Genomic DNA, 11,974 nt, shown 5'->3' on the forward strand with positions numbered 1-11,974 from the left:
GGTACTTAATTCATTCAAGTACACAAAGGTTCTCAGCTTAGAATCACCCTCATTGCTTCTCTCCATTGCTTCCATACCTGAACAGTTGTTGTCTTATTGATTCTACCTTCACAACATCTCTCACATCTGTTTTTTCCCTTACATACCCAATCATCATGGTTCAGGCAGGCCCTTATTACATCTAGCCTGGACTATTGTGGTATCCTTTTAATGGCCTCCCTGTCTCAAATCTCTCTGCTTTCCAATCCTTCTATCTCTCCTTTCTAGTCAAACTGACCTACAACTTAGGATCTTATGAGGCCACTCACTTTTGAATGGCTTTAGTTCAGTTGTTTCAGTCATGTCTGTCTCTTTGTGATCCCATTTGGGGTTTTCTTGGCAAAGATACTGGAGTTGTTTGTTATTTTATTCTCTAGCTCATTTTTAAGATGAGGATACTGAGGCAAACAGGGTAAGTGACTTGCCCAGAATCACACGGCTAGTGAGTGTCTAAGCTCAGATTTGAACTCACGTCTTCCTGACAACAGGTTAGGTGCTCTATCTAGTGTGCCACCTTGGTGCCCCCATTTGTATAGCTTTAATTGTTAGGAAATATTTCTTTACATCATGCCTAGATCATCTCTCAGCAACTCATATCCGTTATGTATAATTCTTCCTTCTTTGTTTTAAGCAAAACAAACCTAACACTTGTTCTACATGATACTCAAATTGCTAAAGATAGCTAACACACTTTACCTAAGTCTTGCTGTCTCCATACCAGAGAGCCCCAATAAATATTTTGTCACATGATTTCAAGGCCTTTCACCATCATGGTTGCCCTACTTTGGATACTTATTAGCTTATCGTTCTCTTTTCCAAAATTTGGTGCTTGGAACCAAGCATAATGCTCCAAATGTAGTCTGACCAGGGCATAGTATATCAAGATTACCTCCATAGCCATTTATACCATGCCTTTCTAAGTGCAACCAAAGATTGTCTTAACTTTCTTACTAATCATATCATATCATGTAGTACAGTAAAACCCCTACACCTTTGCCCATGAACTGTCTCATTATGCCTCTTCAACTGTGAGTTCATATAGTTGGTTTTTTGACCCCAGATGCGTGATATTACATTTATTTATAGCCCAAAAGTCTAGCCTATCAAGTTCTATTTCATTGTTGACTGTATCATCTAATATGTTGGTTGTCCTCTCTAGCTTTGTGTTAGCTGAAAATGAAATAAGCATGTCACCTATGCTTTCGAGTCACTGTTAAAAAATGTTAAATATCTTGGGTTAATCCATTAGAACCCCTAATGATATCAAACCATTAATAACTACTTTATGAGTCTGGTCAAAACTATATAACTGTCTTATTGATTACCATTCTTCTCCCCAGATTGTCCATAAGGGGATAGCATTAAAGACTTTGTCTCTACTAAAATCTAGGTACATTTTTTAAAATCTACAACATTTTCCTGATCCGTCAGTCTAGTAACACTGTCAAAGAAAGATATAGGTTAGTCTGGAATAACTTAAGGTCATGGGATCATAGATGGAGAGCTAAAAGTGACCTCAAGGTCATCTAGTTCAACCCTTTCATTTTATTAATGAGGAAAATGAGACCTATAGGGGAACTTTCCCATGGTCACAGAGGTAGTAATCATCAGAAATGGGGTTTGAAGTTCTTCTCATTCCAGAGTCATTGTTATTTCCAAAGTGCCATGCTATCTTGTTGACTTAATAATCACCATTCCCTTTCCTGGGTGTTCATGAATCACCTGTTAATAATATATTCTAGAATCTTTCCAGTCAAGCACACTGACCTTTTGCTTACAGGCTCCACTCTCTTCCCTTTTTTGAATATTTGCCCTTTTGTAATCCTGCAATACCTTTTCTATTCCCCAGGATCTTTCAGAGATCAATGCAATCACAACAACCTCATCTCAACAACCACATCTGCAAATTTTTGCAGTACCTTAAGATGTAAAGTATTTACATCTTTACTACTTTAAGATGTAAAGTCATCTAAGTCTGATGATTTGAACTCATCAAAGAACACAAACACAAATAATAATAGTAACTGGCTAACATTTATGTAGTGCCTACTATGTACCAGGCATTGTGCCAAGCACTTTACAATTTTTATCTCATTTGAACTTCTCAAGAACCCTGGGAGGTAGGTGCTATTATTATCCACCTTTTTCAAATGAGGAAACTGGGGCAGACATAGCTTAAGTGACTTTCCCAGGGTCATAAAGCTAATTAGTGTCTGAGTTTGGATTTGAACTGGTATCTTCCTGACTCCAGGCTCAGCACTCTACTGCCCCACCCAGTTGCCCACTAACTGTACACTAAGTACTTTCTTGCTAGCTCTCTACGTGTCTTGGAGTTCTGCTCCCTATCAGCCATTTATATTCTGTCCTTTCAGGTGGGAAAATCTAGATCTCAAACTCAAGTCTTAATATTTCCCCACAAACTCATCTCTCCTCCAAACTTCCTTATTTCTGTGGTGGCTAGACCTCTCCATCTAGTTACTCAGGCTCTCAACTTTGGAGTGATCCTTTTACACCTATTTGTCACCCTCACTAGTCACTAAGTATTAGTGATTCCACTTCTGTAACATCTCTTGCATATGTTCCTTTCTCTCTACTCATACAGCTTCTACCCTAGTTTAGGATTTTCTTACCTCTCACATGAAGTATTGCAATAGCCACTTAAGTAACCTCCCTGCTTCTAGTCTATACCTCTCTCCAAAGCAATGTTCCTGCAGTATGGATCTGACAATGTCTCTTTCTCACACACTGAACACACACACACACACACACACACACACACACACACAAACATATACACTCACAAATCTTCAAAGCCTTTCTATTGCCTCCATTATAAAACACAAAATCCTCAGTCAGATCTGTCCCTAACCTTCTTTCAATTCCTGCCTTATATTTATCCCCTTCATGAATTCTGGGTTCTGGAAAAATGCATATGCATACATACATATCTCAAAAAGTACTAATATTGACAGTTATTATGCTATATGTACAGTGTTTTCCTGAAAACACTTATGGTTAACTAATACTTCTACACTGTGCCACCACTGTGGCCCCTGGAATATAATTTCTCACAATTATACTATTTCTAGCTACTTAATTGCTGTGCCATGTAACTAAGAGTTAATATTCTGTTATGTGAAAAGCTGAAGGAAATATTTCTCTACAAAAAGATATTCAAAAATAGCTAGAAAGTCTAGGAAGAACAAAATATTTTAAAATATTCATTGTTGGCATATCATTTATTTCTTGTTTTGAGATATTTATTTTTCTTGTGCTGAATTGCTAAATTGTGCCTAATAAAATGTGTTTTAAAGTTTTGATTTCCTAACATCTCCTTTTATAACAGAAATAATAATTTTTCTTTAGTTTGAATCAATTTAGAAAACATATTGGATAAGTCACAGAAGGCTTTGTGCATATGTTGATGGGAAGACTTTTTAACAGTTTATTTTCATGTATTATGAAAATGAAATTAACTTAAATTTCACCTTTGTTATTTTTTAATGATGATAAGGTAAATGATCATTGTTTCTTAGAAATTAATTTATAGGGAATTCCGGTTCCTCATTGTAATATATATATTTTAACTCTCAGAGAGGATATCACTCCTGAATTTACCTTGAGTAGCATAATTGCTTTGAGTTTTTAAAGATACCTATTAAACAGATTTTATTTATATATTTAAAGCTAATTGCCTCTTATAGGCATCAGTCTCCAAACTAAACCTAGACATAGTCTTTCCCCTAATCTACCCCTCAACCGAGCTTTTCTATTTCTGTTGAGGACACCAGGCTCCTTCTAGTTTCTCAGATTTGTAATCTTGATGATATGCTTGACTCTTCACGCTCCCTCATCTTGAATATTCAGTCAGTTACCAAATCTCATATTTTTCTGCACCCAAAATATCTTTTGCATTTGATGTCTTCTCACTGTTCACGTAGTCACTACCCTAGTACAGACCTTCATTATCTCTTACCTAGACAATTCTAATAACCTTTCAGTTTGTCTCTCTATCTCAACTTTTTCTCCATTCTGTCCTTCACACAGCCAGCAAAATGGTTTACCTTAAGTGTAGGTCTAATTGTGTCATTCATCTATTGTCTATGACCTCTAGGATAAAATATAAAATCCTCTATTTGATTTTTAATGCCCTTCATAACTTGTTCCCTACCTATCTTTCTGGTCTAATTATAAATTATTCCCCTTTATCTACTTTGCAATTTCAGCTTCTCTGTGTTCCTCACACCTAACACTTCATCTCTAGTCTCTCGTATGAAGACAGATCTGGCCATTCTCCATGACTAGAATATACTCCTTCTTCATGGGCATTTCATATAATTTCTTATTTCTTTCAAGATACATATCAAGTACCACATTCTACACGAACATTAACTGATCTACCAAGTGCCAGGGTCCTCTTCCTTAACTACCTTATATTTCATTATTCATATTTATTTTGTAATACTCACACACATGCACAAACACACACACATATAGAAAGCATATATATATACAGTATAAGCATATATATTATGTATATACACACATATGTAAATATACCTACATTTGCTTATACACACTTATGTTATTTGTATACTGTTTGTCAGTTAATAAACATTTATTAAGTTCCTGTTATGTGCCATGCTTTGTGCGAAGTGCTGGGAATACAAAAAGAGACAAAAGACAAACCTTGCCCTCAAACAGGTCACAATCTAATGGAAGAGACAGCAAGCAAATATATACAAAGATGCTATGTGTGGGATAAATAGGAAATCATTAAAAGCGAGAAGGCATGAGAATTAAGAGGAATTGGGAAAAGTTTCCTATAGAAGATGGAATTTTAGTTGGGATTTAAAGGAAGCCAAGGAGCTTGATAGGTGGCATTGAGGAGGGCGAGCAGAGAGATAGATAGTCTTTTTCATGAAACAGTAATGCCAATGTCATTGAATTGATGAATAAGTGGTATAAAGTGTAAGGAAGGTAGTGAGGGGAGGTAGGTCATGAAGGGCTTTGACTGCCCAAAAGGGCATTTTGGATTTGTTTCCAGAGGCAATAGGAAGCCACTGGAGTTTATTGGGTGACATGATCAGACTTGTGCTTTAGGAAAATCCCATTAGTGTCTGAATGGAGGATGGATAAGAATGAAGAGAGACTTGAAGCAAGTTGACTCACCAGCAGGCTATTATAGTAGTCCAGGTGTGAGGTGATGAGGGACTGCACTAGGGTGATAGCAGTGTCAGAAGAGAGAAGGTGCTTATACTAGATATGTTGTGAAGGTGAGGCCAATAGGCATTGGCAAGAGATTAGATATGGGGGATGAGAGAGAGTGAGGAGTCCAGGAAGACTGTGGTTGAACACAAGGGACTGGGAGAAGAGTGTTGCCCTTTAGAGTAAAGGGCCTCATTGAGAGAGGACGAAGATTTAAGGGGAAAGATAGTTTTAGTTTTGACATATTGAGTTTAAGATGTCTACTGGACATTCGATTCAAGATGTCCGAGAGACAGTTAGAGATGCAAGAGTAAAAGTTAGCAGAGAAGTTAGGGCAGCATAGGCAGATTTGAGCATCATCGGCATAGAGATGATAACTAATTCCATGGAAGCTAATGAGATCAGCAGTTTGAAGTAATATAGAAGAGAAGAGGACCCATGATACAGATATGTGAGATTTTTACAGTTAAAGGGTGTGACCTGGATGAAGATCTTGCAAAGGAGACAGAGAAGGAGTGGTTCAGTAGGTAGGAAGAGAATTAGGAGAGAGTTGTGTCCTGAAAACTTAGAGAGAAGAGAGCATCAAAGAGGAAAGAGTGATCAACAATGTCAAAGTCTACAGAGAGGTCAAGGAGCATTATGATTTAGAAAAGACCATTGGATTTGGTGATTAAGAGTTCATTAGTAACATTAGAGAGAGTAGTTTCAGTGGAATAATAAGATCAAAAGCCAGATTATTAAGAGATTAAGAAGAAAGTGAGAGGAGAGAAAGTGGAGCAACATATTCTAAAAGGCCTTTTCAAGGAGTTTAGCCACAAATGGTAGAAGAGATATAGAATGATAGTGGAGATGGAAGGAACAAGTGAGGGTTTTTTTAAGGATGGGGAAAACATGGGCATATTTATGTAGTAGAAAATGAGCCAGTAGATATAGGTAGAGATAGATATATAGATATATGTAGATATACACACACACACACACAGGTATTTATATATGATATCTAGCTATATATATAGGTATAATACATATAATATAGATATATGGATATAGGTAGAGAGATATATAGATACAGATATTATATAGATAGATGGGTGTGTGTGTGTGTTGAAGATAAGTGAGAGAGTTAGATGATAGAGGGGAATCTCTTGGAGGAGACAGATGGAATGAAATTGCTTGTCTAGGAAGAGGAGTTAGACTTGATAAAGGAGTAAGATCACCTCTAGGTGTGAAATAGGTGGAGGAGATAGTCATGGAAAGAATTTGAGTCACATGAGATGAAGAAGAGGGGAGAAAAGGGAGTTCATGGCAAATATCTTTAATTTTTTTCTGTAAAATATGAGGCAAGGTTCTCAATTGGAGGTCTGTAGACAACAGAGGCCAGGATTTTGATTGGGTGCTAGATATGAATAGCGTAAACCTCAAGAGAAGAAAGGTTACTGAGTGATGGAGGTAGGAGAAGAACCTGGAAGTGGCAATGGAGAGAAAGAAGTATTTCTAACTCCTCTACCTCAACCAATTAACTGAGGGGAGTAAATGAAGGGGCAGCCACCAATTAAAAGAGTAGCCAGGGAGATTCTGTCATCAGCGGGGAGCCAGGCTTCAGGGATAGTTAGATGATGGAAGGAGTGAGAGGGGCAAAGATTTAGGATGAAGTAGTTTGTTGCCTACAGAACAGGCATTCTAAAGCATTCAGTGGGATGGGTATTTGATTGGAAATTTGGGGTGGGAGGGTTAGGGGGATGGGAATAAGGAATTGGGTGGTGGAGGATAGGGTGTGGCTTCAGGATCATTGGGGTGTATAGGATATGACCAGATGTGAACGTGTTCATTGAGTGGAAGGCACCACTCATCTTCCCAGAGGAGATCAGAGATCAGGCTGGAGAAAAGAGTAGCATGAGGTTGAAGTAGATGGTCAGATATTCTGTTCAGGTCGGGGGAAGGGGCATTTCACTACTTTTCTTCCCTTCAAAGGCTGTGTATATGTATGTATGCATACATGTTTGTATATCCTCCCTCTGTTCACTTTAAGCTTTGGGAGAGCAAGGACTATTTCATTTTGTCTATTGAATCCCCAGAACCTAGCTCAATTCCTTTCTCAGAACACGAGCTTAATAAATATTTGTTGATTGATTGACATCATTAATGCTATATTATGGAATCATGGGATAATGGGATTCAGAGTTCATTTTACATGAGAGAAACCTGAGCCTTACAGAGATTAAGGATGTTCCTCACATTTATGTAGGTTATTTACTTGCTACTTATATGACTTTAGGTAATTCACTTAACCTCTCTGACCTCTGTTTCTCATCTATAAAATGAGGGGTTGGACAGGCGCTCTGAATCCCCTTCTGGCTCTGCATCTGTAATCCTATGGTTCTAAACCATAGAGCCAGGATTTGAACTGTCATGACTGAGTCTAGTGTGATATCTGCCTCTGTAAACTGTTATATAGATGTAGCATATACTTAACCACTTTAAATTGAAGTACAAAGTGGAGGATTGTTTTCTAATTTTTCTGTCAATAATAGCTAACATTTGTATAGTGCTTTAAGGTTTGCAAAACACTTTACCTGTATTAACTCATTTTATCACTACAGCAACCCTCTGAGGTAGGTGCTGTTATTATCCCCATTTTACAGATGAGGAAACTGAGGTACCCAGGTTACATAACTAGTAAAAGACTGAGGCAGGATTAGAACTCAGGTTTTCCTGACTCTTAAGTCCCATGCTTTATCCACTGGGCCACTTAATTATTTATTAGCAATTCTTCATTAAATGTTAGATTTATCCAATTATTTTAATCTAACAATATACCTTGGTATCTTTTATCATATCTATTAAGATGTGCCAATTCATATAGGGAATGTTATGCCATAATAAAAATTAATTAAAACATTAAATAAAATGAAAAAATGTAAACTGCTTTGTAGAACATAAAGTGCTGAATAAACATAATTTGTGCATTTAATATAATGTACAGAAAGTAGAAGATTTCATGGTCAGTAGCTAAGTGGAGTGCTGCTTCTAGCTTCCTTTATTGGGTGATAGGGACCCTCTCACCTTTTAAGAATAATAAATAATAATATTTGACACTTAGGGGATTGAAAATCTCATTTAAACTTGACTGTGTTCTTTACCTAAAAGAAAAAAAAACTGGAAGCAAATATGGAAGACATCAAAAGTGTTTGGAAGAATGCTTAGCAAACCTTGTGTTTGTGGCAGGTGCCTGGGCAAGAGTAGCTCAGATGAAGGAAAGCTGTTTAGTTAAAAACAGATGTTGAGAAATGTAAATAGTTGTAGTTTTCTTTTGGTCTCAAAAAGGGGAAGAGAATGAAAGCCAAGAGCTGACCTGAGGGAAAAGACTGTTTAAGGCATTTTCTTAGGATTAGCAAAAAAAAAAAAAAAATCATAGATAAGACTTTTATTTATGATAAAAAATAGATTAGGAAGTGCCTGCAGCTTGATTAAATTAAAGCGCCATTGGTGGATCTCTAAAAGCCTTTTGACTCCAAGAGTAATATGAAATGAAGGAATGAAGGTTTTTCTCTTTAGAACAAATGAGTAAAGAATAAGCACTGAAGTGTACTGATTGACAGTAATTAAAGGATTAGTGGGTAGGTATGAAATTTTATCTAGAGTTTTTTGTATTTATTGCTATGAATTTTTGTTGTCAATATAAAATAAAGATTAATTGCTATGCATGATTATTAGTTTATAATTCTCATAGCAAAAATATAAGTGAATGGAAATTTCATGTTATAGTTAATCAGTTTGACATCCACATAGAATTTCAGCTTTCAAAGGTCTCCATAACTAGTCTCCTTTTATGTTTTCTGTCCAGTGACACTGTCCTCTTTGCCATACCCTGCACAACTCCCCACTCAGCATATTTTCATTAGATGCTTCCTATGCCTAAAATTCTGACCAGAGTTCTCATTTCTGCATTCCAGGGATGGTCAACTGAGTCATATGCTGCAGAGAGATCAAATAAATAAGGAAATAAGAAAGGGAAGAGATCTCACTTTGGATATTATGAGTAACTTTGGAGAGGTCATTGATACCCAAGTTGTTGGAAAACAAGTAGAATGATACGGTTGTCAGTAAGATTGTGAGAGGGTGAGGAGTGAGTGGTGAGGAAGTGACTTTTTCCACCAAGTTGTCTGTGAAAGGGAAGAGAGATAGACATAAGTTTGAGGAGATGTCTAGGTCAAGCAAAGATTTTTGAAAGTCTGGTTTAGTTTTTTAGGTCTTAGCCCTACAAACCTAAAGGTGGCAACAAAGTTCATACTCAGCTCTCATAGACAATCAGTTACCAAATGGTTATATTATTCTCATTCACCCCTATTTTATTTCCACTGACTACATGCTTGTACCAGCCCTTAGTACCACCTTTGTGAACTGTTACAGTAGTCCCTTCCCTAAATCATTTTTTCTGCCTTTGCTCTTACTCTTCCAGTATACCACTATATACCTGTCAGTTTTCTTACACATAGACTCATGTTACTATTCTGCCCAAAAAATCTTAAGTGATTCCTTATTTTCTCCTTAATGAAGTTCACGCTTCTTTGTATCTTCCTGGGTACATAGCATGATACTCTGTACACAGTAGGTACATAATATAAATATTTCTTGAATGAGTGAAAAGTGAAGTGAAAGTGAAAGGATCCAAGTAAAGATAAAAGTGAAATTTCTAATTCCCAAGAACAGGTTGTTCAGCCTGTGCTCAAAGACCTCTAAAGCCCATTAAATCCCAGTGTAGCCCGTTCCGCTTTGTGGATTGCCTACAGCTTTGTGGAAAGCCCAGCCTTACTAGCGTTCAGCCGATAGCCACCTATGTGGTTCATTTGAGCAGTATAGAAAGGCCTGCTTTTCCTAAAATATCTTGACTACAATGTGTTAAAACCAAACCATTAGGATTACTTTTTTTGCAGCTAAGGAAGTCCTCTTATTTATTACTATAAACCAGTGAAATGCCAGCTCCAGTTTATATCTTTATCCAGGCAAGTGTTGGGTGGGCACAGAGTGGTGCTCAAAATTATTTAATCATTAATTTATTTTATTGTTAAATTATTTAAGTGAAATGAGGCATATTTATAACAATTTACACTAAAAATGAATTTTTACATAAAATGTCCATAATAGTGTTTTAGTGATTAATTTGACCAATAGTATCCCAAGAGTTAAAAGAAATATTACTGAATAGGCTATGGAAGGACTTATTTTGTGCTATATAGGTGTGCAACTGCTATATATTAGTAGACTTCCCCCTTGCTTTATTTTCTATAGGAGAATATGTGCTGTCAATTTCTGTTGCAGAAACTATCATAACGGCTGAGTCTATTTAGAGACGTTTCTTACTTTTTAAACTATTGTGATGTCAAGCCTTCTTTTGACCAATTGACCAAAAAGAGAAAACTTGACTAATTCTGTACATCAAGAGCACTTAATCCCATAATAGCTCATTTGTATTTCTTTATAGCTAAATAGCAAATGATAATCTATGAATTGGAGGTTACTTGTTTATAACAGAGTTAATGCTTTATTTCAGAATAGTAAACCTAAAATCAATATATTTTATGAATAAAATCAATGATTTGTTACAGGATACATATGGTCCATATTCTTCTGATGAGTGCATCTCCTTGCCGGTCTATTCCAGTGCAGAGAGGGATCGTGTGGTGACAAATATCGATGTACCATGTGGGGGCAACCAAGACCAGTGGATTCAGTGTGGAGCGGCTTTATTTTTAAAAAATCAATAGCATGAAATTATAATAAATACTATCTTAGCAATAATCAATATTAAATATTTAAGCTTTTTAAAGTATGACTTGTCTAGTTTGGGAATTTTAATTTTAAATATTAGCACATAACTAACATTTTTTATCCTAATGAGCTTTTCATTTTAATAGGAAGTCACAGCACACTGTACCTTGTGCAAAAAAGTAACTTAATGGAGTTAATGTTAAAATGAGAAGCTATGTTATTCATTGAAAATAGTGGTATGGTTATTGTTAGATGTTCCTGTTTGTTAAATATTTAATATTTTCTGTTATGGAATTGAAAATAATGAAAAAAAGAATTTTAAATTCAATGCTGTATATTTTTCAAATATTATTTTCTATTATAGTTGTTTAATAAAAGATTGAGCTAATTTAAAAATTTTTAAAGAATATTTATAACACCCAGCTGAAAAATCTACACATTAAATTAGAATTGATAATGTATGACCATTGGCATTAGAATTCAGAGGTAAATGAATCAGAGGAGGAGCTGCCCTGGTATATTTAATGATTTCACCAGGTAACATCTGGGCTGAAATCTCCCTAGCAGTCAGCGGAACCAACTGAGACTTAAAACATGTCTGTTCAGAATGCTATAGCTGACAAAGAACAATTGAACTAATGGAGAGTTCAATATGGTTGCAGAGCTACTTCCAGATGTCTCCTTTCAACCAACTTTGCCTGTAAAATAGTTCATTTCTCCTTAGTTAATAAACATTTTTAACAAATGAAACGTATTTGAAACAAGAAAACAAGGGAATAGTGGAAAAAAGAAGGGGGGAAATGATGAAGAAAATAATTGCAGGCAGGCAGAGAGATTCTTAAGCTAATGCAAGAGAAATGCAAACAGTGTTTAAATAAATCAAGGTAAGAATCAACGTAATAACCAGTATACCAAAGGCTAGAGAATTGTCTATTTCAAGGTCTGTGGTTGCATCAGT

General features: G+C 36.1%; 1 protein-coding gene across 3 annotated transcripts in view; it reads left to right on the plus strand.

Annotated features, from left to right (window-relative positions):
• The window catches only part of DYNC2H1 (dynein cytoplasmic 2 heavy chain 1), a 363,910-nt gene extending 352,567 nt beyond the window's left edge, over positions 1 to 11,343 (plus strand). For 2 of the 3 annotated variants that reach the window (XM_027849539.1, XM_027849541.1), the window contains one exon: positions 10,854 to 11,343. In XM_027849539.1, coding sequence (XP_027705340.1) covers positions 10,854 to 11,012 — 159 coding nt within the window. In that variant the 3' untranslated portion in view covers positions 11,013 to 11,343. The remainder of the gene's footprint in view (positions 1 to 10,853) is intronic. The other variant, XM_027849540.1, reaches the window with a different exon arrangement.
• The last annotated feature ends 631 nt before the right edge of the window (positions 11,344 to 11,974 follow it).

The sequence above is a fragment of the Vombatus ursinus genome, unplaced genomic scaffold (assembly GCF_900497805.2).
Source record: "Vombatus ursinus unplaced genomic scaffold, bare-nosed wombat genome assembly UNPS02007612.1, whole genome shotgun sequence".
Taxonomy (NCBI): domain Eukaryota; kingdom Metazoa; phylum Chordata; class Mammalia; order Diprotodontia; family Vombatidae; genus Vombatus; species Vombatus ursinus.